General features: G+C 35.7%; 1 protein-coding gene across 3 annotated transcripts in view; it reads right to left on the bottom strand.

Annotated features, from left to right (window-relative positions):
* Positions 1–25,820, bottom strand: part of DNAH3 (dynein axonemal heavy chain 3) — a 196,481-nt gene that overhangs the window by 6,000 nt on the left and 164,661 nt on the right. For 2 of the 3 annotated variants that reach the window (XM_031942286.1, XM_031942288.1), the window contains 15 exons: positions 24,194–24,317; positions 23,945–24,101; positions 23,130–23,273; positions 20,925–21,591; positions 20,254–20,419; positions 19,840–20,056; positions 18,769–18,951; positions 14,730–14,928; positions 11,612–13,753; positions 10,688–10,913; positions 7,812–8,056; positions 4,636–4,752; positions 3,153–3,307; positions 2,319–2,486; positions 673–815 (listed from right to left, as the gene is read on the bottom strand). In XM_031942286.1, coding sequence (XP_031798146.1) covers positions 673–815; positions 2,319–2,486; positions 3,153–3,307; positions 4,636–4,752; positions 7,812–8,056; positions 10,688–10,913; positions 11,612–13,753; positions 14,730–14,928; positions 18,769–18,951; positions 19,840–20,056; positions 20,254–20,419; positions 20,925–21,591; positions 23,130–23,273; positions 23,945–24,101; positions 24,194–24,317 — 5,053 coding nt within the window. Of the gene's footprint in view, positions 1–672; positions 816–2,318; positions 2,487–3,152; positions 3,308–4,635; positions 4,753–7,811; positions 8,057–10,687; positions 10,914–11,589; positions 13,754–14,729; positions 14,929–18,768; positions 18,952–19,839; positions 20,057–20,253; positions 20,420–20,924; positions 21,592–23,129; positions 23,274–23,944; positions 24,102–24,193; positions 24,318–25,820 lie in introns of those variants that run through there. The other variant, XM_031942295.1, reaches the window with a different exon arrangement.

Raw genomic sequence — 25,820 nt, 5'->3', positions numbered from 1 at the left:
AGATATATAGAGTTTTATTTCTTTATTATATCTACTAGGCTATACTCCATCAGAAATGACTTGTGTAAAGAGTCATGCTGATGCAAAATAAACTTATAGAACTACATTAGCTGGTGAACCATCCAAAGGCTCATTGCCAAGCAAGTTAGACAGTGGTTTCCAATGGAAGGCCACCAGGCAAAATAGTTTCTGCTCCATCATTTTCACCTTTTAAAAAGCAAATGTCCAATGTCCCCTGAAATAGTTTCTCCCTAATCTGAAGGTCCTATTAAGTTCTGGTCTGGATCTCTGATTTGATTGGTATAGAGAATTACTAAATAAAGAAATATCCTCTCTATCAGGCCATCATTTTTTTTTTCTACAACTTAAAATTGTTGTTGAGTTAGTTATTAAGTTGAATCTGACTCTTTGTGGCCCCATGGACCACAAATACCATTTTCCTTGGCAAAGATCCTATAGTGGTTTGCCATTTCCTTTTCCAGGGGATTAAGGCAAATAAAAGATGAGTGACTTGCCCAGATAACACAACTGGTAAATGTCTGAGGCTGGATTTTAACTCAGCTCTTCCTGATGCCAAGCCCTGTACTCTGTCCACTGAGCCACCTCACCATCAACTTATAGAGAACAGTCTAAATCAGCAGTTATGACCACAGAGAAAAAGGCCAGTCCTACCTGTTAAATCGAATGAGCTCTTGCCTCAAGACAGTGTTCATGGACTCTTCATAGACCACAGGGTACATGTTCATGACCATTTCTAAGTCATAGTCACTAGGAAGTTTGGATAGGACGTCCTTAGCCAACTCTTCAACCACTTCCTTAAATTACAAATTGGTAGAGAAGCAAATATGAAATAAGCTTTCTGAATGGTAACTTTCTCAAAAGAATTAACATGTAATAAATAGTTCTTTTAAATGTGCTTCGATAGAATTTCTCTGGAAATCATCAGCAGGGTATAAAATGTAAACCAGTTGGGCAGCAAGATGGTGCAGTGGATAGAGCACCAGTCCTAGAATCAGGAAAACTTGAGTTCAAATCCAGCCTCAGACACTTAACACTTCCTAGCTGTGTGACCTGGGCAAGTCACTTAACCCCAATTGCCCTAGAAAAAAACCCAACTCTGCCCCAGTAAAATACAAACCAATTATCATATGGGTTCCCCCTCTCTTCTTGCTGTGAATTCTATCTACATTAACTGTAGGAGAATCATAACCTTTTGGTTCACGATAGGCAGTAAGATCCATAAATCTGACTCTGATATTTAAGTCTATGATCTAGACACAAACTTGCTCTTTAACCAAGGAGGTTAGTAAGATGAGATTACCATTGATCATTAAGAAATTTCTCATTCTTCCAAAGGAATCATCCCTGAGTCTCTACCCATGGGCTCCCCAGGGACTCTAGTGCTAGACCTCTGCAGGGGCATTTCTTGGTGATGTTGGTCACCTTATTCAACAATTATAAATCCTTCTCACTCAGTGACTCTGTTTACCTACTACCTCACTTCCCCTCTTCCCCCACTAATTTTTTTGCATTATCCCTTCTAGCAAACAGAAAAAGGCCACTGATGGGTATTGTCTGCTGGGAGACAATTAAGCCTAGAGAATAAGTACAGTCATTTTTGTATTAGAACAATCCTATTAAAGCAGGAAATCTGATCTTTCCTCTTCAGTGTTGGGAAAACCATTACCCTATATACTGAGAAATACTGACACAGTCCCTACTTTGTGCAGAATCATATCAGAATATTATAGCCAATTATGTTGTATCTCTTGAAAACTGAATGAATTAAAACTATGCAGCTAGAAGGGGTCAAAGTGGAGATGAGAAGATAATCAGCATGTTTTAAAGCTTGAACTGAGAGCTAGGAAACCATTAGCTGCTAATCCCATTTGAATTCGTGTTTTCTACTTCTTTCAAAAACATTTTTATGACAAATTGGAGCGGGAAGGAGATAGGGATATTTCAGAAATGAAGGTGATATAAAAACAAAAGATATCAATATAATTTTATAAAAGGAAAATATAAAGAATTAAAAAGAAAGTAAGGTACTATTATAATAAGAGGTTTGGATGAGATGAGATCATCTCTAGAGCCAGAGATTTCTGGCTCTAACATTCCATGATTAGAATTCTGAAGTCTCCATTTCACAGTTTACACATCTTCCCCAAACACAGCGATGTCTTAGATCATTTCTTTCCAATGCTCCAAATCAATCCATCTAGAAACTTATACTATCCAACAATGTCATTCCTTTGGGCGGGTAGGGGGTGGGAGGGGAGTGGAACTGGGTGTTGATGTCATCTCAAACCTATTATTACCTGAGGAGACTTGCCAGCTCCCCCACTTTGCCTGGGAAGTGTCAGTAATACACCATTAAACAATAGATTGGTTTCCTGGTTGTCCTTGGTGATATCTGCATTTTCATGAAGGCCAAAAACTTCAGGGTGGGTGGCTATGGGCAAGCCCCTTATGTAGTCAATGTAGTCCTGGAAATAAAACCTCAGATTAAGGAAGGACAGACTCAGAATCCACATGGGTCAGACAGGACGTGATGATTCAGATCCTTAAGAGGTACTGACCAGTAAGGGACACTAATGATTGACATCAGTTTACCGGGATCATCATGGTGACAACCAAACCCCTTTAACTTCAATAAATTTCAAGTGACTGACTGTAAAGATCATTTGCAACTATCTAATATTCATATTTGTAATTTTGTAGGAAAATAGTGAAGATAAACCCAGGTATTACTACTAATTCTTAATCTGTTAACCTTGTACTATTCACTCGATCATAACTATATACTGAGCCTTTGGGCAGAAGAACAAATCAAACCAAACTCTAAAACTGAGGATGAGAAGAGTTGCTGATGACATGGATGCCAGTAGAGGAAGAGCTGAGATAATTAATGGTTGAGAGTACTCTATCCCATCCTTTTCTCTCTCCCTCCCTCCTGCCTCGCTTCCTCATTTCCCATCTCATTTATTTTTTCCCGTATCCCCTTTTCTCCTCTACCTATATATTCAGGATCATTCATGAGAGTATCCATCACTTTGCATGCCTCAAAAGTAAAGGGAGTCACTGAATTGTGTCTTAAAGTAGAACTTAAAGTACTGAGAAATGTGGGGTAAAATTCTGGAGCAATGTCTTACCGAGTACGGACCATCTGGTGGAACATAGTAGATGCCTCCAGAAGCCAAGCTGTAATAGTCATTTTCTATATCCTTATTATAGAATATGGAAAGAAGGGATAGTAGGAGGCGTCTGTCTTTGTCATCAGTCACTCTGCCACCATAATTACATTCACCTGGGGAAAGTCAACAGAAACTGGGCAGAAATGAAGCCTTTGATTTGGTTATTACTCATTCATTCAAAAGGGTTTATGGAGCATCTCAGATATTGGGTTAAGTATTGTAGGAGATAGAAAGATGAATAAAAAAATTTCTGTTCTTGAAAGCATATAGTCTCATAGGGAATGAGAAACAAGCAAAAATTATAACACAATTTGGAATATGATAAATGCTTAAGAAGAATAAATAACATTATATGGGATAGCCACAGAATCAGTAGTGGGAGGGATTGGGAAGTCAGGGAAAATTTCATGGAAGAAATGGTATTTATGTTGGGTCTTCAAAGTTTATATAAAAATTGGAACTAAGTAAAGAGAATATCCCAGGGAAAGGATATAGCGTAAGCCAGGGAACAAATGTAGAAAACCAAATTTTGAAGCACAGCAATTTGTCTAGTTTGATCAAAGCATAGGATATAATATATAAAAAGGAAGCTAAAGGAGGATGGGAAGGAAACAAAGGTATTCTTAGTGGTGATAGGCCTGCAAATATTAAATCTTTTATGAAAAATTTGTTCATCCATGGCATTGTAGACAAAGTATCATATTAATCAGGAGAAGTGAATACTGTTTAATCACTGTTTGTGAGTCCCAGCAAATCATGGGGAAAATTGAGGGGAAAAAAAAACCATGCCCCACAGGATTAAGGAATGTGTTGGTATCCATGGCAACAAAGAAAATCAAGAAGAGGAACAGGTTTCAGAAGAGGATGAGTCTGGTTTAAGACAGAGTTCAAGGTGCTTGTGGGATGTCTAGGGAGAGCTGATCAGACTATGGCTAAATGTGAGACGTCTGGAGCTTAGGAGGATGACATAGGAATGTGCTCAGTTTATTGGAGAGGTTTTGCTAATCTAGTTAGTATTGGGTTTCTAAGGTAAAAAAATTAATGGCACATGGGTCTTATGAAGGAATTCAGAGGTAGCTTTGAAATGATCTCTTGAAAATATTGGGGTTTTTTGTTAGTTTGTTATTAAGTAAACAGTATCCTATCTCTTCAAGGATCTAGTAGGGATCACTCATCCGGCATTTATGCAATGTACATATTGCTTTGCCATATTTTTTATGTCTCCCTATGTGTTAAGTTTCTTTAGAGTAGGAACTATGCATCTTTTTCAACTCCTAATAGCCTTCCACATAATAGGTAAGCAATAAATATTTGACTTGGTTAATTGATTAGGAAGCAAAGAAGCTTGCTGCTCCTTTAAGGTAGTTGAAGGAAAAGAAAGAATAGGTGGATGTAACATAGAAAAGAAATATTTGCTATAGCAGCTAAACTCTTTCAATACCTGTTAGGTAGGTCAGAGCCTCAAATGGCACTTCTTCATATTCATTAAGGAACATCTGGATCTGCCGCATGCTGATTCTGAGGTCAGACTCATTGAATTCATAGGGAATATTCCAACCTGCCAGGGTCGGAGAAATACAGATATGAAAGCTCCCATTTAGTAATCACATATAGAGGAGTAAAGTTCCATTATGGGATATATCAGCATCTTTCTTCCAGAGTAAAAAAATCCAATTTGCACTGATATTTATAATCAATATGGGTCTGCCTTTGACCATATTGGTACTAAATCAACTTCTTTAACATTCTCTTAATTAGTGTGGTAAATGTCAGCAAGCTGGGATTTGGGATTATTTATCTTGGTTGAAATACTTTCTTATAGCAAAAAATTCCAAAACTAGTATAGTAATAAAGTTAGAGAGAGGTCCTTAGCTTTTCCCAGCTTTGATCCCAAATTCACCCAAGTCAGAGAGGGCAGCTCAGCAGCCATTTGGAGCATGACCAAATCTGATCCAGTCCAGGTAGTGGTGTGCAACCATGCCTTTCTACCTTCATGTCCCATCATTTCTTGGAAGCATGGGCTGGATTGTTTTTTCTTCTTTATAAAACTGACAAGGTCATTGCTTGGGCTTTTTCCAACTCTAAAATTATGCAAGTTAATTAAAATTAAATTATTAAAATAATGCAAATTATGGAGATTTGTACTCCATCTGATTCTACCTCAGCTTTACTTTCAGTAAGAGTTGAATGGTTTTGAGCAAGTCACGTCTGTGTGTCTGTGCCCACATGTGACTTTAAGACCTTTTGCAGCCCCTTCACCAAAATGTCTATTTGTATACTGTATGACCACTTTCCTCCTTTTTTTCCGCAATCTCCTCCTTCTTTAAGTAATTGGATTTTTTAGATATTATGTATGAAAAAAAGTACTTATCTTCACACCTAGTTATTGAGAAAATTTTGTTAAAATAGGAAGCTACCAAGTGATATGCCTGTTCTCTCCTGGAGTATCCTCCAGCAGTTTTCTTGTGATACTTATGCCTTTGTTCAAGTTGTCCCAGGATCAATCTCTCTCATGGAATAGTCTATGACCCATAACCCCAAATCCCATCTCCTATACATTTCTACAATAAAGTTGTTCTGGCTCATGGTGATCACTAATCCTTTTCAAAATGCTGTCAAATGTATATGAAAATTATGGAATATTACTGTTCTGTAAGAAATGACCAACAGGATGATTTCAGAAAGGCCTGGAGAGACTTACACGAACTGATGCTAAGTGAAATGAGCAGGACCAGGGAGATCATTATATACTTCAACAACAATACTAGATGATGACTAGTCCTGATGGATCAGGCCATCCTCAGCAACAAGATCAACCAAATCATTTCTAATGGAGCAGTAATGAACTGAACTAACTATACCCAGAAAAAGAACTCTGGGAGATGACTAAAAACCATTACATTGAATTCCCAGTCCCTATATTTATGCACACCTGCATCTTTGATTTCCTTCACAAGCTAATTGTACAATAATTCAGAGTCTGATTCTTTTTGTACAGCAAAATAATGTTTTGGTCATGTATACTTATTGTGTATCTAAGTTATATTTTAATATATTTAACATCTACTGGTCATCCTGCCATTTAGGGGAGGGGGTGGGGGGGGGTAAGAGGTGAAAAATTGGAACAAGAGGTTTGGCAATTGTTAATGCTGTAAAGTTACCCATGTATATATCCTGTAAATTAAAGGCTATTAAATAAAAAAAAAATAAATAAAAAAAAATAAAAAATAAAACTCAAAAAAAAAAAAAACAAAAAACAAAATGCTGTCAAATAATCTCTATAATAATACCTTCTAGCATTCCAGCTCAGTGGTATACAATTTGAAGAATGTAGCTTCTTTCATTTTGGGATAACTGATTTAATTGGCTGTCTTATGATATCTCTCCTTTTATGACTCCTTTTTTTTTTTCAAATAATAATGTCAATGACTTTTAAAAGCCCACTAACAGTAATTTGTAGTTTAATTTTCCTGGGTCTGATGACTTATGATAACTAATTCACTGAAAGCATCCCAGTGCTTTCTTTCTATTTCTATTTCATATTAGTTTTCTGTTAACCCTCAATTTCATTTTGCTTCTGTATTTTCTCTGTTATCTATTTGCACCATCTCTTCCACCCTAAGAAGTAAATATATATTCCCCAACATAGGGGATAGGAATGAGGAGTAGAAGCAAAGCAGAGGAGTAAGAAGGGACAGAAATAGGATAAGAAAGATAGTGAGGGAAAATGGGCAAAAAATAAACAATAAGTAATTATAGATTAGAAAGTGTATTGCATGTTCTCCCATAAAATGGAAACCTTAAAAATTTGTACTCAACAACTCAACCATATGTTGCTTTCAGGAAATGTTATAAAATTAGAGATATACATAAGCATAAAATAAAGATCAGGAGTAGAATTTGTTATATATTTTTTAAAAAGCAGAGGTAATAATCACAATCTCAGACAAAATAAAGCTAAAATAAGATTTAATCAAAAGAGAAAAATAGGGAAACTATACTATATGTCAGCCATATTAATATTGTTTTAGACTATTTAAAATAACTAGACAGTATAAGGTTGGAATATTGCTGTAGTGTAGAAAAGGATGAGTTATTGGATTTAGAAAAATATTGGACTTGGACTTATGAAAGAAGAAGTTATTCACCTTCAGAGAAACAGGACAAGTGGAAATAAGTATAGCACAGTTTTATATACATGCATATGAATATATATGTATGGTAATAGATATCTATATATGCATGTGTATATATATTTGTGTGTATATTGTGTGTATGTGTGTGTACAACTATAATTATATCCGTACTTAATTGTAGTCTTCTTGAGTGGTGAAGGGGAAAAAAATTAAAAAGTGTACAGCAGAGAACAGAAGAAAACTTAGAAGGAAGCAAAGAAAAGATGTTCAACTCTGAACACAATGTGTAGTATTTATTACATGGGCTTTCTTGAAATGGAAATTTATTGCTTTATATGTTAGATCCTCTCATGTTCTGCTGTGCACATGGCAATATTTTTTTTTCTTTTCTTATTTTGTATTTAAGCTTAAAATTAAATAAATAAATTAAATGGTGTTTTAAAAAAAAAGAAAGAAATTTGTGAAGATTCCTAGAACTTACCTAAAGGTCCAAAGTTTCTTCTCTCTTGAACAATGGCATGGAAGAAACAAAGGCCAAACAACAATTTGTGCCACATCTGAATTTTTTCACAACTGTTGAAGAAAACAGGATCTGAAATAGGGTCATTGAGGTAGGAACGCAAGAGGTTGGCTCGAACACCTTTGGGAGGTTCATTGGTCATTTTGATTCCATTCTGGAGAATGCTGACGGGAAACTTCTCTGATGGATAACTGGTAAGCCACAGCCTAGGAGAAAAGTGCAATTCATTTTTTTACCTGAAAATCAATTTATTTCCTAAAGCCAAAAAAAAAAAAAACTTTTTCCTAGAAATCACCAGATCCCTGCAAAAATTTGTTTTAAATGATCTGAGAACTGACACAAATAACCTATGTCCTAAACTAGACTTCATTTTCTATTAAAATGTAATAATTATAATAATGGCAACTCTTCAGATAGCATTTTAGAGTTTGCAAAACACTTTGTGTATGTTGGTTACTCCTTTGCGCTTCACAACAATCTTGTGAGATAGCTCTCTTATTAGATCTATTTTATGGTGAGGAAACTGAGATGGAAAGGTCAAGTCTTGCTGAAGGAACCTTGGAACATCCTTCCCATCCTTCCCAAAGCCCTTTTCTCTCATTGGTGGGTTCCTTCTGGAAGCCTTCATTTTGGGGAAGAACCTTGCCAGCCATCTTTCGTTCCCTTCTCAGCTCTGCTTTTGACTCTCCAAACTTAGTTTGGGTATTTACCCCATCTCCCCTGCTTTTCATCTCATTTATTCTTGTTATTTTCCTCCATTAGAAAGTAAGCTCCTTGAAGGCAGGGACTGACTTTCTTTTTTGCTTGCATTTGTCTCCCTGTGCTTAGCATGGTGTCTTACATGTGTTAATAATATTAATATTACAATGTATGTATCATAATAGATAATAATAATGTTAATAACAAATGTTTGTTGCCACCCTGTTGTCATTCTGCTCAGGGTCACACAGTTTGTAAATTTAACAATGGGTTTCCATTCTCAAGAGGTACATAAATAGCAAAAATGAATAGAATTTATATTCCTTTTTTAAAAAAATTTACTTCAGAGGCAAAAATAATTTGAGGTGAAAGAGACTTGAGAGATTACTTATTTGAATACCTTTATTTTATAGATGAAAGGAAGTGATTTATCTTTCCAAACATAAGTTCATTCAAAATTAGACTTCAACAAGTAACTTTTTCTATAGCTATTCTGATTATACTTCATTTGACATGGATAGAGAGGAAGAGGAAATGTTTTATTTTTTAAAGCATATTTTAAAATTTTTATATTTTTCTATAGCATTTTTTAATACATGTAAAGATAGCTTTCAACATTTATTTTTGTGAGACTTCACGTTCTAAATTTTTCTCCCTCCCTCCCTGACCTCCTGTCTCCCCAAGACAGCAAGCAATCTGATATAAATTAAATATATGCTATCCTTTTAAACTTAAAGGAAATACTTTATAACAATTAGAAAGAACTATCCTAAACTAGAATGGCTTTTTTGAGGAAACAGTGGCTTTTAATCTTTTTATTATCATAGAGACTGGGCAAGTGGGTGAAGCTTATGAATCCCTTCTCAGAAGAAAGTTTTTAAATGTAAAAAATAATATATGTAGGGCTACAAAGGAAACCAATTATATTGAATATAGTTATGAAAATATTAAAAAACAACATCAACAAGTTCATGGACCACAGGTCATTAATTCTGAAGGGTATGGGTCCCTATCATTGATGGTCTCAAGATTTCTAGACCACTATTTGCTGTGTTTCAAATTTGTGCTAAATTAGGTCAATATTTTCCAACCTGTGGGCCTTGGACTGTTTTTTGCTTTGATCAAGGAGAGGGGTAGGGATACTTATGGAAAAAGGCATCATCTGATTCCATGAATTTTTTATGACTAAAGAATTCACCACTGAAGGTGAGTCTGGTCTACAATTCATGAACTTCTCTACCCGTAGCTAGGCTTGTGCTCAGAAAAGAGATTGTACTCAAAGCCTTTCAAACCTTGTAGAATTCATGAGAGTAGTGCTTTGAGAAACCAGACTTACCTTCAGGCTTTGATATGAAGTAGTAGAAGGGAGCACAGAAAACAATAAAACATACTTTCTATAGACTGAACAAATGATGTGTCACTCACATATATTTCTCACAAGTCTGTAGGTAGTATTATGATAAATAAAATATAAATCTAAAAGCAACAATTAAACTCATAAGAGCTCAGCAATTATGCATTTTCTCAGTTAATGGATATTAATAGTACTATCATCATATAGAGATCCATGAAAAATTTTGATGCTAAAAATGGGTCCTCATATTGGAAAGGTTAGAAATCACTGGATTAGTATCCTCTAATAATAATAGATAACATTTATATAATGTAGTAACATAATTTGTTCCTCACAACTAACCTTGTGAGGTAAGTGATTGTTATTATCTCTATTTTTCCAATTAGGAAATTGAGACAGGTGGAGGTGAAGTGATTTGCCCAGAGTCATATAATTTAGTAAATGCCTGAACTATAATTTGAATTCAAGTCTTCTTGACTAATACTAGTGTGACACTAACCACTGTACTGCCTGGCTGATTCACAAGAGAGCTCTGGACCCTAAAATTCTATGATTCATGCAGCAGGTGGCCAAAAAAAAAAAAAAAAAAGATAATAGAAACTGATCAGTTGGATTATTTATATGAATTAACATTTTTTATTTTGTTTTATTTATTGTTTCATTTTTACTTCAAAAAAACTTTACCAAAAAAAAAAAAACAAAAAAAAACTGGAGGTGGGAGAAGGAGAGCTACTCAAATAAGAGTTAAACATAGAAATAGGGAACTTTCTGGGTAGCCTCTTACCTGAAAGATGGATTGGTGTTTTCAGGTACAATCACTTCCTCACATATCTTCTCCAAAGCAGGCATCCAGCTGGTGGCTAGATGGCAGTTCTGTAAGACCACCCAGGTTCCCTCAGTGATGGCTTTGTCAATCATATCAGCAGCAATGGGGCCCTGGCCCTGGCCAAGGGAGATTGTTTGAATGCTGTTACCTCCCATGCCAAGATCATCTGCAAACTTGAGCAGACCTGTGAGCAAAGCCAAGAGAGCTTTTAGAAGAGACCACAATGACTCTGCCAAGTTTACAATGATCCCATGAAAGCAATGCTGTAAATTAAAATTCCTAACCCTTTCAAAAAGAGTTCTCCCTATGGTATCGACAAGAAAAAAAGTTTGTCAAAAGACATGTAGTTTCACCTAACTTTCACAAGGAAAGCTACCCTTGATAGGGTCAATCCAAGGGCTAAAATAAACAGTTCCTTCTTTCTTTTAATATGGTTATTTATATTCAAAAATAATTAGTAGTAAACATTCATGCTAAGATGTCATCACTGTATTAGGGACTCTTTGATTAATGCTCAAGCTCCTATTGCTCCTCCTATATATATAAAAAAAAAATTTCAGATTTTGAGTTGCCCTTTTCTAAGTATTCAATAGGATCCATGTGTAATTATAATCAATCAACTCAGATTCTGTGAATATAAAGTGTATAATTACATTCAATACTCGGATCCTTGCCTAATTCTCTTTATTATTTCTTGGTTTTCCTCTTGAATTTCTTTCCTAAATATCCTATTTATATTTATAAAAGGAAAACTCAAAAATCTTAAAAAATAGAGAATAACTATCTAAGACCCTCCTCTAATGGCATATGCAAAGAAACTGTTTTTTGTTATTAATGAGGATGCAAATTTTTTTTTTTACCACTTAATGTTGTCTTCCTCACCTGCCATTGGATCAGCACCTGGAGACAACACAAAAATCAATGGTGCACAGCTGTTAGAATCATTGTAGGATCCCTGCAGGTCAAATGTAGGTGGTTCAATGTATGTCTTTCCCATGTTATGAACAATAAACTCCTGGGTAGCTGGAACAATTTTGTCTGGTCGCAGACATCGGAGAACCACCAAACGGTCTAATCCATAGAGATAATCCCATTCCCCAGGGAGTGGTTCTTCATGGGGTTTGGCAGAATCATATATCTCCTTCCACTCTGAACAATTGTTTTCCACATCCTCTTTCAGACCTTCAAGAGTGGGTAACTGGGATGCACGAACGATTTCAGCCCATGACTTTTCAGACAACCAATCAGGAGCTGGATTGGGATAGGGGTTATCAAGAGCTACACCTCCTGTCAGAAGAAAACGCCAGACTTCATCATCAATATTCCCTTTCCCTTTCATGATTCCAATAGTCAGGAGGAGAGAGAAGAGCAACTTGTCTTTCTCAAACAATGAACGACAGACATTGTTGTAAATGCTCACTGTGAAGTCGATAATGATGTTCTCTATACGTTGATCCAAGTCATCACTCTTCCGGCTATGGGCCAGAGACTGTACATACAAGTTGATGAACCAGATCAGAGAATATTGATACATTGGTTCAATGTTAGCCAAGTCAGAAATACAAAAAAAGATAGTGGAAGAATGAACAGCTACTGGCTTATAGCCCATTCTTGTTTCATCAATCTGTGTTTCTGTCACTGAGGCAATTTTCTGTTTCTCAGATATTTCCTCAGACAGCACTTTAGAAGATGATAGAATTTTAATGGCAGTTTCATCCTCTAAAATGTTGCCTTCAGACTTGGAGAGGACCTCTAAGATCTTATCTTCTATCTCCTTCAGCTGCTTTTTGTTGTCAGCACTTTCAACAATTAGCTGATTCTTTTTCTCTTCTAGCTCAGGCTTTTCCTTGGCAGCAACAATACCAAGAAGTTGATCTTGGAGACCCAGAGGAGTGATCATAAAGTTGAGGAGACAGACTTTCACGGCTATTTCAGGGAGATAATGGGGATTTCTCAAACGGGTTGTAATGTAAAATTTAAAGTCATGTGAGTATTCAATAATATTTTCACCTAATCTCATATACTCTACCCCTTGCTGTTTGAATGTTGACTTGAGTAAAATAGGCTCAATGAAAGCGTCCAATTCTTCTCCAATGTTTTCTAGCAAAACTGGAGTTCCAAATTGGAGAGCATTTTCTAGTACCCTCACATAGTTGCTATCAGAAAGTTTAATTACAGAAAGTTTATTGGATTTCTCCATATTTTTGACCCATTTGTTGGCCTGCCCTTGTGGATCAATCATTAAAGCCCATCGTCTTGAATTGGACACAATAATGCCATTATCGATGGAAAAAGAATCTATGGGCAATCCAGCAATCTGCCAGGCTCGGATTTTCACAGGATCTCCTAAGGTGTTACTGAGACTGAAGTCATTGGAGCCTGGGATTTCTTTCTCCTTGCAATATAGTAGCCATTCATTTTGGCAGTCAGTACGATAATCTACGGTAAAGGCCCCCAGATAAGCCACAGTGCCCGAGGACAGCAGCACATCCCCTGTTAGATTAGTATAACGAATCCCCAATAGCCGGGCAGCTTCTGTCCATCGGTCTTTCTCTCCTCCAAGGCCACTGATCAGTTTCTCTGCCCTGACTAACTTCTGGGAGCAGAGGTCAATATTGTCTTCCAATGCCTTTTTCTTCATATTCATAGCCTCAAATTCATCATTCAGGGCTTGCAGTCGATCTTCCACCAGCTTCAACTCTGCCCGTTTTTGATTCAACTTTCCCATCTGTTCAGCCAGTTTCCCTTCTGCCTCTCTCAATCTTTCCCTCTTGGGAGCCACCACTTTGGCCACTCGATCATACACCTCCATGGCCCTCACCCACTTGCACAAGCCCTCACAAGCTGATGACACATTCTTAATGACTGAAGGCTGGAAATCCGGGTGGTCAATGAATCTTTCTCGGATCCTTCTCATGACTATGGGAGGGATATTATCTTTATCATAAGTCTTCAAACTATCCAAGAATTTCAGATCCCCAAGGACTTTCCTGGATGTACCCCAGTAGTCTTCTATCATCTTACCTGTTTAGTACAAGAAGTATTTATTGAGTACCTATTATGTAAATCATTCATTTTCAATGAAAAGTTAGAGGCCAGCTTAATTCAGTGTTGTAAATACTTTTTAAGTTTGGCTGCAAATAAAACAAATTTAAAATATTTTGTTACATGATGTTATATTACTTCAACACTTCACAGTTTTAACTGAGAGGGAAATATTTTCCCTAGTACAAACTTTCAGTGACATAGCAGATAGTCACTGAGAGTTGCTGCAGCCAAAAGAAAATTTCTCAGGGTGCTGGATCTTCATTAACTCAAAAAGGAGAAATCTCAAAAGAGTTTGAAGAGGGACCACAAAATTACAATTCAGTCTGATCAGAATCTTAAATATTCTGTAAATAAAGGGGATTCATGAGAGATTTCCTATGGGGATAGCAAGAGAATGGGTTGGGGTATAAACTTTTAATGCTAGATTTCAAAGAAATATTACTTTAGGAAAAATGTAAAATTTAAGCTTAAAAATTTAAATTTAAAGTTAGTCTAGTTTTAAATAGAATAAAAATAACTGTTTTAATACTTTTATGCTTCTAGAACTATTTAGATATGATCTTTCTCTCTCTGTTCTCTCACATATTTTTAAATCTTCTTACTTGTCCTTTTGTCTAAATGTAGTTCCATTTCTACCTGTACTTATCCTCCCTGTCTTAATTTTAAGCTTAACAAAGTCAGGAAGCTATATCTCCTTTGAAAAATTTCTTTACTTATAGAAAATGAATGCTTTCTGATTGGTTAATTGACTGAGTGTCTGAAAGGGAGAACTGATTTCAAAACTAGCTTTTCTGTTTCTAAGCAATTACAGCCTTAGTTTCTGGGTCCGTTACTGTGCTTTTAAACAAATCCTTACCTGGAGGTGATTTAGTTGCTGTGTATTCATTCTAGATTGCCTTCAGAATCTCCAGAGTTTTTCTGAGGTACAAAGAGGGAAAAATGGGGAGCTTACCAGTGCCAGTTGGGTCAGGTTTCCTCTCTGGTTTCAGTCCTTTCATGACACAGATACTCTCCATGACAAGTTTGACGGGGCCAGGTGGGTTCTGCATTGACTTAACCATGGTGATATCTGAGGCATTCAGGGTATCCAATGCAGAGAGGGCAGCTTCCAATGCTGGCATAGCCTCTGCCAGATCACCCTCACACTCATCCTGTAGACAAAGGGGGTAAAAATGATTAGTTCCATGGGAATGATGTCAGATTGTACCATCCTCACAAAAAATATTTCTTCATCTATTTATGTCAATCCAAAGAAACCTATGGATCCCTCTTCAGAATAATGTTTTTAAAAGTAATAAAAATTAATTAGGATTACAAAGGAAACCAAATATATTTAAATACAGCTATTAAAATATTTTCTTAAAAAAATAAAAGTCCATAGACTCCAGGTTAAGGTTTAGAGGAATTCTTAATAGGAACTAATACTCTCACATAGTTGCTGTCACAAAGTTTGAATACAGAGAGTCGATTGGATTTCTCCATATTTTTGGCCCACTAATTGGCCTGTCCCTCATTAAATCATTAAAGTCCATCATCTGGAACTGGACACAGTGATGCCATTATCACTCCAATGATGCTACTTTTAATAGGAGAGGATTCATAGTGAAACTCAACCAGAGGTCTTTTCTGTTAAGAAACACTCTCCCCAGAACATGGGTCATCTAAGGTTTGTTCTGTCAAGTTTTGACATGGAAAGGGGACCATGCAGTTACAATTATTTCCAAGGTTAATCACCCAGTGGGTAGATGGTACAAATTATTCTATTCCTCTTTTTTTTTTCCTGCCTTCTTTGAGCTGCTTTGCTTCATTCTGTCCTCCAGAAAGTAAACAGTAAGAAAAGATAGATATCACATTACTCCCATGGGCAGCCCTGGCAAAGCGTTTGGTAGGAGAGGAGGTCAAAGCTGTTGCCTACAACAAAGCTTTTGGATTACCAGTGGCCTTAAGTTATCCCAGTCTCTCATAAGCACCAAACAAACAAAAAAAAACAACTGACTGTACCATGTTCCTCTGAAAATATAAAGCAATTATCAACCTATGAACAGATAAAATCTCTGTTCTTTTTCTAAAAGGGAAGGAATTGGAGAAAATCCCATTCTCAGATCAGGCTAACTTTCTTTTCTTTTCTTTTTTTTAAAAATAACCTTTTTATTAATGCCCTTTATTTTTATCCCATTTTAACCCTGCAAGATCTTACCTCCTGAAAGTCATCGCTTATAACAAAGAATAAAAATGAGGAGGAAAAATAGTTCACCAAAACTAATCAACATATTGGAAAAAGTCTGACATTATATGTTGTTTCACACCCTCTGCAAATATAAAATGGAGGTAATAGCACTTACAATCTTGTAGTATTGTTGTGAAGATCAAATGAAATATTTGTAAAGGTCTTAGCTCAGCACCTAGCCCATAGATGCATTTTGTTTTTCATTCTCCAAAAGAACCATGATATCAAAGATATCAAAGAGAAGATACCAGGACATGCACGTGAATTGGATTCAAGTGAGGGAGGGCTGGCAAGGTCACTTGACTCACTTTCCCCTCCAGAGATATCTGGGTCCATGTAGATCAAGGTGATAGAGATGGCCCTGGATGCAATGGGAGACACCTTGGCCTTTTTAAGCTAAAGTCTTGAAGTATCAATTTGAGACTGTACCCTTTCAGAGATAAAGGCTAGGTAAGCAAAGAATCTCTTCTTTTACCCAGTCAAAAAAAAAAAATTAAATACTTAAAAAATATTGAGGTCACCATCATCCTCCTAATCACTCAGGTTCATAAATTTAGTGTCATCACTAACATTTCTCTTTCAACTGCCTCTATATCTAATCAACTCTTAAGTCTAATTTATACTATCTCTATAAGGGCAACAATAACAACAAATAAGGTCACTCTTTTCCATATTCCCATAGCCACATCCAATTCAAACGCTTTTCAACTCTTAAAACCATTATAGTAAGAGTTTACTAAATGTTTTTTTTAAAACTTCCCATCTTTCTTTTTTCTAATCCACCCTCCACAAAATTGCAGAAATTATCTATCTTCCTAAAACAAGAATCTAACTAATGGTTTGTTTCACTTTTCTTATTCAAAGACCTTCCACATTACTTTCAAGATAAAATGCAAACCCTTTAGCTTTACACTTGTGGTCTTTGACAATCTTTCTCCAGACTTTGTTTTTCAGAATAATTTTCTATTGCTGCCTCACTTTTGAAATTAAATGTCTATCACATTTTCCTTTGTAAGCCTTAAAGATGTCAATCAATTCTTCTTTCATTACAGTAAAAATTGGGAGACCCAAATTCTAGTCTAGATTTTAACTAGTCATGTGTCTCTAGGCTAGTCCTTTCTATCTTTGATCTGTTTCTTCAACTAAAAAGGGACAGGGACTAGACCTATGATTTTATCGCTATAGGAAATCTCTAGCTGAGGAAATTCTCTATAGTCTTAATCTTAGAAAGTTGCCTAGAGCAGAGGTGTCAAAGTTGGTTGTCCACAAGCCTGCAAGAAGCCCACAACACTCCTTAATATTATCTGTACCAGATTAAAATCTAATTGGGAAATATTTAACAAAATAAATAAAAATATGATAAAACATAGATAACGTTAACATGTTTTTCGTTGTCAATATTTGGTGCACAGTGATCCTTATTCTATGAGTTTGACACCACGGGCCAATACAATGAGGGATTAAGTGACTTGCCCAGGATGACATAGCTAGTCTTTGTGAGAGGAGGAACTTGAGCATGGCTCTCCCTGACTTCAAGATTCTCCATCCATTACAACACACTGCCTTAAGAGATTGCTACAAAAATCAGAAAATAGTCTGTATTTAAAAGTGCTTCATATATTTATATGGCATTATAAAACTCAAAAATATTATCATGAATAGTATTTACCTTCTGTTGTCTGAGAAATGTAAAGGAGATGATAATGGAAACGTATGACCAGAAAAAACAAAAAAACAAAACCATAAGCTATTTACATAGCAAGAGGGGGTGTGCCCAGGTAGGAGTATGCTACTAAATGTTTAACAACTGGTTGTCTGGAAAAATGTATATACTATATACTTTTAAACTTTATCTGCCTTTTCTCTGTCACTTAGCAATAAATCAAGCCCTTATTTGTATGGTTTGTTAATTCCTGAAATGTAAATGCTCATACTGAAAATGTAATAACTAGATCATTCTGGCTCTAGCACATCCTTTTCTATAGGTTTCTCTATTCAATCAACAGGATCTATCACAGAAAAAAAAACAAACAAACACACATCCACAAGAAAAAGATTCTATTTGTAGCAGCTCTTTTTGTGGTGGCAAGGATTTGGAAATTGAGTTGGTACCCATCAATTGGGGAATGGCTGAATAAGATGTCATATTTGAATGTAATGGAATATTATTGTTCTATAATAAATTTTCTGATTTCAGATATGATTTTAGCCTTTTGTTTATTTTGGGTTTTTTTCTTGTGTTTTTCTCTTTTGTTCTATTTTTCTTTCTCAATGTGATAAATATGAAAATGTGTTAAAAAAATAATTGAAAATGTATAATCTATGTTAGATTGTTTCCTGTCTTGGGAAGAGTGGAAGTAAGGAAGTGAGGGGAAAAGATATTTGGAATACACAATCTTACAAAAATAACTTTTAAAAACTATCTTTACATGTAATTGGAAAAATACTATTTTAAAAAAGTTTTTCTTCTCTAGACAATGTTAACAGCATATTGAGTAGTTCCCCTTTGGCATATTTTTGGGAGAACATGGACAAGAGTTCCATAGGATGGACAGATATTGATGTTTTGTAATCTGTATCAGTGGGAAAGAGTATCTACATCAATTCAAAGAGATCAATCACAGACCTGTCTAAGTATCCAAGTATCCAGATATGACTGAGAGAAATCCAACCCCCAAGATGGCCGGTTTCTTACTTTTTGTATCATAACAGAGACTTCCATGAGGGACTTGGTCTTTGCAATTATGTAATGAAAAACCTATACCTTAATAGCCTTTGAAATAGCGGCAGCAGCATTGGCCTTTTGTTCATCTGCTTGGACCAAGAGCTTTTTAGCATCTGCTTCCACTGTCTCTGCTTCAATTTTTATCATCATTTTATCAGTCTCTTCAGAGGTCTTGATCAGCTCTGGTTGAAGGGCAGTTAGTTCTACCTGCATTACAGCCACCTAAGAGAGAAACAGGAAGCAAGGAAAGCAGCAGATCATTTCTTAGCAGAGAATATATGTCAGAATTGGGTTCTTATTCAACAGAAAGCTGTGGAGATGAGTAGGACTCAAAAATATGGCTTAAAAGGACACTTTACTTACCACTTGAACAAAAAAAAAAATGGAGAACAGCTATTGATTTCAACAAGGATCTAGTTATAAATACATATGTTGGTCAAGAATATTGTCTTTCTGATCAAAGGTGCTTGGAGCTGAGGGAAATAGATAGAATATCTGTGAAGTCTCTTCCAATTCTTATTTTTAGATTTGCTATATATGACTACAACCTAATATCTTTTAAATAGCAAGTTTAATATCTCCACTTTCAATAAATATGAAGAGCCATTGATTGATTGGTCTGGAGTTTTGGGTCGGGATGTTTTTTCAAAGCAAAGTCTTTCTTCACTATTCACTATTTATGGAGAATCCCCAAATTATGCTGTGATTGACAAGAAAGAAGGGAAGGTAGAAAAGCATTTATATAACACCTACTATGTACCAGGCACTGTAATAAGCTTTTCTTTTTTTTTTCTTAAAGCAATTGGGATTAAGTGACTTGTCCAGAGTCATACAGCTAATAATTGTCTGCAACTGCATTTGAACTCACCAACTCCTGACTTCAGAGCCAGTGCTCTACCCACTACACTACCTAGCTAACTCTATATTAAGTATTTAAAAAAAAAATTTTATCTCATGTGGTTTGATAAGGATCAATTATGAGAAAGTTATTGTTGCTATAGATTTTTTGTTTGTTTTTACTTACTATAACATTATATATTAACATTTGAAGCTCAGATACATACTAAGATTCTGAAAGCCTGTCTTTATTTCTTTTCAGTGGCAACTCACCTGTGATGATGCAAACTCAAGTTTTTGAAGCCCCACTAAGTAACGGTTCCTCATCATATCCACCTCTTGTCTTTTGCTATTTAATAGTGTTTTGAAGGTCAGAATCAATTCAAGATAAGATGTTGGAGTAACATAGTTGTGTCTTCGTAGTGTACCATAAAAGTCCACTGAGAGATGTCTCACACTTTCCTGGAAATACTTGCACATGGACACAACCCTGCACAGAATAAATGGCAGTCACACTGGGCCCATCTTTTTCCAAGTAAATTGTGATGGTGCTCATCATTAGAATCTGTTCTCTGATATGTTTATTTGACTCAACTGATTTTGGCTAACTCAAGTCAGAAAGACATCTATTAAGGGAAATATTAGCCACATTCCCAATCCTCCATAAATAACCAGCCCAATACATACTGTATTCGAACTTCATCATCAAGTTCCACATCTTCTAAAAATTTGTTGGCCACCATCTCTAATGCATCTGTTGGCCAAGTCTGAAACCAGTCTATGGTACAGCAATTGATCAAAGAAGGGAACATTCGTAGGCGATTCCGGAAAGCATCTCCAATTGGACTCATGGCTTTTAGAAAGAACATACTTTGTTAGTTCCTTTCCTTCCAGTTCCAGGCAGGATGGGACTTTGGGGTTAAATTTCAGAATAGGAGAGTACTCATGGGATAATATATACCTTTGGTACTTTTGGAGAAGTTCAGAAGTAATTACACCCTAATCTCTTTGAAAATCTGGAGTCAAAATGGGAAAGGCCGACCTAAAATTTTGGAAACTGTCCCACTATCAGAAATCCTTGGGTTCCATTAAAATATCAAGAGCAGAGGTATACATAGCTAAGAGGCACTGTGTATGAATATGTATGTGTGAATGATACAGTGGAATGAATGCTGGATTTGGGATCAATGAATCAGAATTAAAATCCTCACACCGTCTTACTATTTATACAACCTTGGACATATCCCTTGGCCACTTTGGGCTTCAGTCATCTTATTTGAAAAATGAGAGTTTAACCTCTAAAATTCTTTCTGGTTCTAAATCTATGACCCTTAGGTAGGGATGAATTTGTTACTTACCTAGAACAATGTGTAGATTTTTTTTTACCCTCTCAATAAAGAAGGTATACATAGCAAGTGGTGTCGCGTCAATTTTCCTGCCCTCAGTCCTGGCTGCTGTTTGCATCTTTTCCACAATTTCGGCCTTCTCATCAGCAGGAAAGATATTGGGCACATCACCTGTGTTCAGGAGCATGTTGATATCCTCAACAAATGATTCATCCTTGATCTGATTATCAGCAAACAAGAAAACTGTGCTCTTACTGAGCACTCCGACTTGAAGCATAATCTTTTTTACATCTTCCCTCCAGTCATTGTTGGTGTAGTTCTTGGTGATCTCAATCTGATACAACTCATATGAGTTCATGAATGTGGACAGTTTGGAGGCACTCTGCCGCCCACTCCCCCCAATGCCCACTAGCAGTAGATGGCCATTGTCCTGCTTTAGAACCCGGCAGATGCGAGAAATGTGCTCAATAGCAAATCTGAACATGACCAATGACATTGGGGCTTTGCTGATGTTGTTAAACTCTTCTAGGTAATACTCCATGACCGAAGTGAGAGTTTTCAGGTCAGTAATTTCATCATAGATTTTTACATCAGCCTCAGGCTTAAAAAAATCTCCAAAGAACAGACTACGGATATTATCATCCACAATCTTCCCAGTAGGTGATAAATGACTCAGAACCTAGAATAAATTCAATTTAATAGCATTTATTAAGCACCTTCTCTTTTCTAGGCACTGGAAATACACAGAAAAAAACAAGAGTCTTTGTATTTAAAGAAGTGACATTCTGCTGGATGGGGGTAGAGGAAGTAAAATGTACACAGATGAGTAAATATAAATTAAAAGCAATTTAGCAGGAAATCCCACTTATATTTAAAATTTACTATTCAAGTACTACAAAGTACTATGTTTTTATCTTTTCTGAGAATTGTAAGCATTTGAGTATCATTTAAGGAGGCTACATTAAGTGCCTAAAAGGCTTTGTTGCTGACAAATAAGCATAATTAAACATAGGAATTTGGGTTAGTTGGATAGATAACTGTGAGTTTGTCTCCACTGGCCTACCTTTCTTTATTTTGCTCAAATTCATCTGTACCCAATCCAGAGAGAATAGTGAGATTAGGAGAGAATTTCAACCCTAAATTAGATAGTTATTTGTAGTAGAAAGTTTTGGCCTGTAATACCGAAGAAACTGAGCAAGACAGAGAAATAGTGGGACCAATGGATCCATGGTTGATCCCAGGGCTAGACGAGACTATCATCTCAAAGAGTCTAGCCCCGAATCTCAGGACAGCAAGCTTTTTATAGTATAACAAGAACAATGACATAATGGAGGTACCTAGGTAGGGATAACCTAATGGAGGGAGGTTACTGATATTCTAATAACATCTAAAATGGATAAACCTTTATCTTGTCAACATTAAGAAGAAATGTCTATAACCTAAAGATATAAAACCTTTATCTTAAACATTAAGAGGAAAAGGTTATAACTTGAAGCAGAATAACTAAATAAATAAATAAATTGGAGAAACTAGGTCATGACATTAAAAAGGGAACTTTGGCACAATAGGCTTCTGCCCAGGCAAAAGATTCACAAAGGAATGACTTAATCTTGTAATGACTGTACTCTGCAGTACTCTTGTACAACCAGGCTTTAGTTGGATATAGGAGCCATAACTAAATAGCTTTTATGGAGAAAAAGGTCTAGCTACTATAACCTAGCAGACCAACACTAAGATGAAGAAATACCAAGAGGACAGAGCCAAGGAGCATCACCTAACATTGACACTCTAGTCTAGCAAAGAACAGACCCTGTGAATTTAGCAAATTAATATTCCCAGTAGAAACATTGAGACCAGAGAGGAACAGTGTGAGGATATTACCTTAAAAAAAAAAAAAAAAAAAAAAAAAAAGAAAGAAAAGAAAAGAAAAGAAAAGGCTTTTAATTCTAAATCAAATTCTTTCTATTGTATCTTTGAGTCAGAAAACCAAGATATCCTCTGAACTAAACCAATAAGCCTACTACTGTAAGTCTTTAGATGTCAAAGCACCTAGATGGAACATTCTTTTAGGGATTTTATGGGTATTCTTAAAGAATCTGCAATTATCAGTCTTAAGTAATTCAAAAAGTAAAAAAATCTTCTATATCAAGGTTACTCACAACCAGTTGCCTATGAGATTAAATGACTCACAGCTACATTATAAAGAATTTAGCATACCTTCTCAACACTCTGTTTGAAGCAGTTAGCTGTGGTCTCTTTTACCATACTGAAGAACACATTTCTGTCACCACGATCAATTAAGCGATCATAGAAGACTCGATAAACTTCATGAATCCAGAGTCGAATCAGTTTTTCTCCATCCTGCAAATCAAAAAGTGAGTATCTGAATTATTTGGAGGCAGAGTTGGAAAAAGTTAGTAACTTCTTCCTCCATTGAATCAACAATTATTAGGATGTCAAAAACTCTTTGACAAGTACAATGACATGATTCAAATGGAGCAGGAGACATAATTCATGCCTTAAGAGCTAAGACAAAGTTGATGACATTTACAAACAAACCATATGACTTTTAAGAAAATATAAAAGTTAAAGACAGTGATCAAAGATAATGGGGATGCCTGGAAGAGATGAGACTTGATACTAATTGAATATCAGTCAAGCAACGTAAGTGTCCTCAATTTTGGGTTATAGAAGAAGAATGATAAAGATTGAAAATGGAAGTATAAATCCTGGTAATTTTGTTTCCCTGACATAGTGTACACACATCTCATGCATGTTCCCTATTTCATGTAAAAGTTTAGCCAAAAACAACCATTTATTTATTCAAAGAGACATGTTTCTTGCCCTTAAGACACTTACAATCTATTAAGAAAGAGAAAACACATAGAAAAATATTCTGCGAACTTAATAACCCCATATACCTAATTTACCTAATACTGTAGTCTTTGGAGGAAAATAATGTCTCAATCCCAGATAATAAATAGTAGTATTTAGTTATTTTTATGATAATATTTATTTAAAAAGAAGCTAACCTGCAAGCGAGTGTGAGGACACAGCAATACTCCTTGAATAACCCGTGAAAAATCTCTTAAATTAAACACATAATGAGATTTGGAGGGAGTTGGCAGGAAATTCTCCACTGCAGCTCTGTAAATGGTCATTGTTGCTTGAATCATCATCTTTCCAAGTCTTAGAAAAATAGCAAAGTTACAATGTCATGAAAAATTTGGAAAGTAACATCCCCTTCACCTCATCTTCTTCAGGATATTTGGTTTTCTTACCTTAAAAAATTTACATCAAATCCTTTCCCAAAGTGCCAGTCAACAATGGAGTTGAAAATCCTGCTCAAAATTTCATCCTCAAAAGCATTGATAGAAAGGATATTCAAGTGGCGGGTGAATCGTCCTGAAAACCGACAGATAGATAGATACACATGCACACACACATATAACTCCCTTTTGGACCTAATAACAAGGTCACTTTTCCCTCTCATCAAATGAAAAGGAGGATATGATATTTGACTTCCTTTCTAAGATACATGTTGAAAATGGGAATTTCATCTTCCTAACGCTGATGAGGGGATATTCCCAGAATTTTTTCTCTGCATATATATATATATGAGAACCTGACTCCCTCTCATTCAAACTCTGAAATGCTTTTTATTTTCCCTATATTCATTAATGTTCTCATAGAACCTAAGTCTAGAAAAGACCCTGAAAGGTTATCTAATCCACATCTTTGCCTTTAGACAATATGACAGAAAAGCTATCATTAAAAGTATAGAACTTTGAAGATTTTATTTGGGAAGGAACCTTACAGGTTATCTATGATTAATAAGCCATTTGCTTCCACCTTCAGTGAAGAAAATTATGTAGGCTCTGGAATAGAAGACTTGAACTAAAGAAGAAAGAGAAGAAGCTGTAAAGATTTGAAGGGTCCTTTAAGAGAATGGGGTAGCTATGTGGAATGATAAAGCATTGGAGTCAGGAGAATGAGTTCAAATGTGACCTTAGACATGTATTATCTGTGTGACTCTGGGCATGTTATTTTTCCCGGATTGCTCACACCACCTTCCAAAAAAATCCAACAACAAAGATTGCTTTTGGTGAGATGAGACAGAATTTGAAAGGTTCTGAAGAAAAGTTGAAAGAAGACAAAGATTTGAAGGATATGAACTAAAAAAGGGCTAAGGAAATGCTGGGAAGTGGAGAAATCAAGTCAAAAGAGCATTTGAGAAAGATGAACATTACTAGAAAGAGAATAGAATTGAGAAGAGAAGAAGAGAAGATAATCAAAAAAAAAAAAAAAGAAGAAGAAGAAGAAGAAGAGAAAGAAAAATAAAGGGAAAAAGGCCTCGAGAAGGTAGTGAAAAGTAAGGAGGAGGAAAAGAAAGTTGGTAAAAACAAGGTAAATAAAACAAGTTGATGAAACAAGACAGGGAATTATTTAAATCAAAAGAATAGAAGGAAGATATAGCCTTCAAAACACTGTTGAAGTGAAAATGAAAGTGGTTACCTTAGGGGCTGAAGACTTCAATAAGTAATCTGATAATTCACTTTTATTTTATTTTTGGTTTCAAATTCTTCTCCTTCATTGAGAAGGTGAGAAAAAATAAAACCCATTACAAATACATAGAATCTGCAAATAGTTTGCTATCTAGTGTTCCAAGGACAATAAAGCTCTGAGAATCTTACTTTCAGCAAATATGGAGAGCAGGAAGAATTTTCTGATTACCTAGATAGTGGTTGCAATGTTTGTATTCATGCTATCACTAAGTAATCTTTTATTATCTATTCTAAAAGGTCTAGGCCAATCTCCCAACTGGAGGAGAAGGCTAGGGGTTTCCAGGAACTTCTCCACTTCCCAAATTACTAATAAGAATGAAGTTTTCCAAAACAACAGAATAAA

The sequence above is a fragment of the Sarcophilus harrisii genome, chromosome 1 (genome assembly GCF_902635505.1).
Source record: "Sarcophilus harrisii chromosome 1, mSarHar1.11, whole genome shotgun sequence".
NCBI lineage: Eukaryota > Metazoa > Chordata > Mammalia > Dasyuromorphia > Dasyuridae > Sarcophilus > Sarcophilus harrisii.
This window is presented reverse-complemented; position numbering and strand designations above follow the sequence as displayed.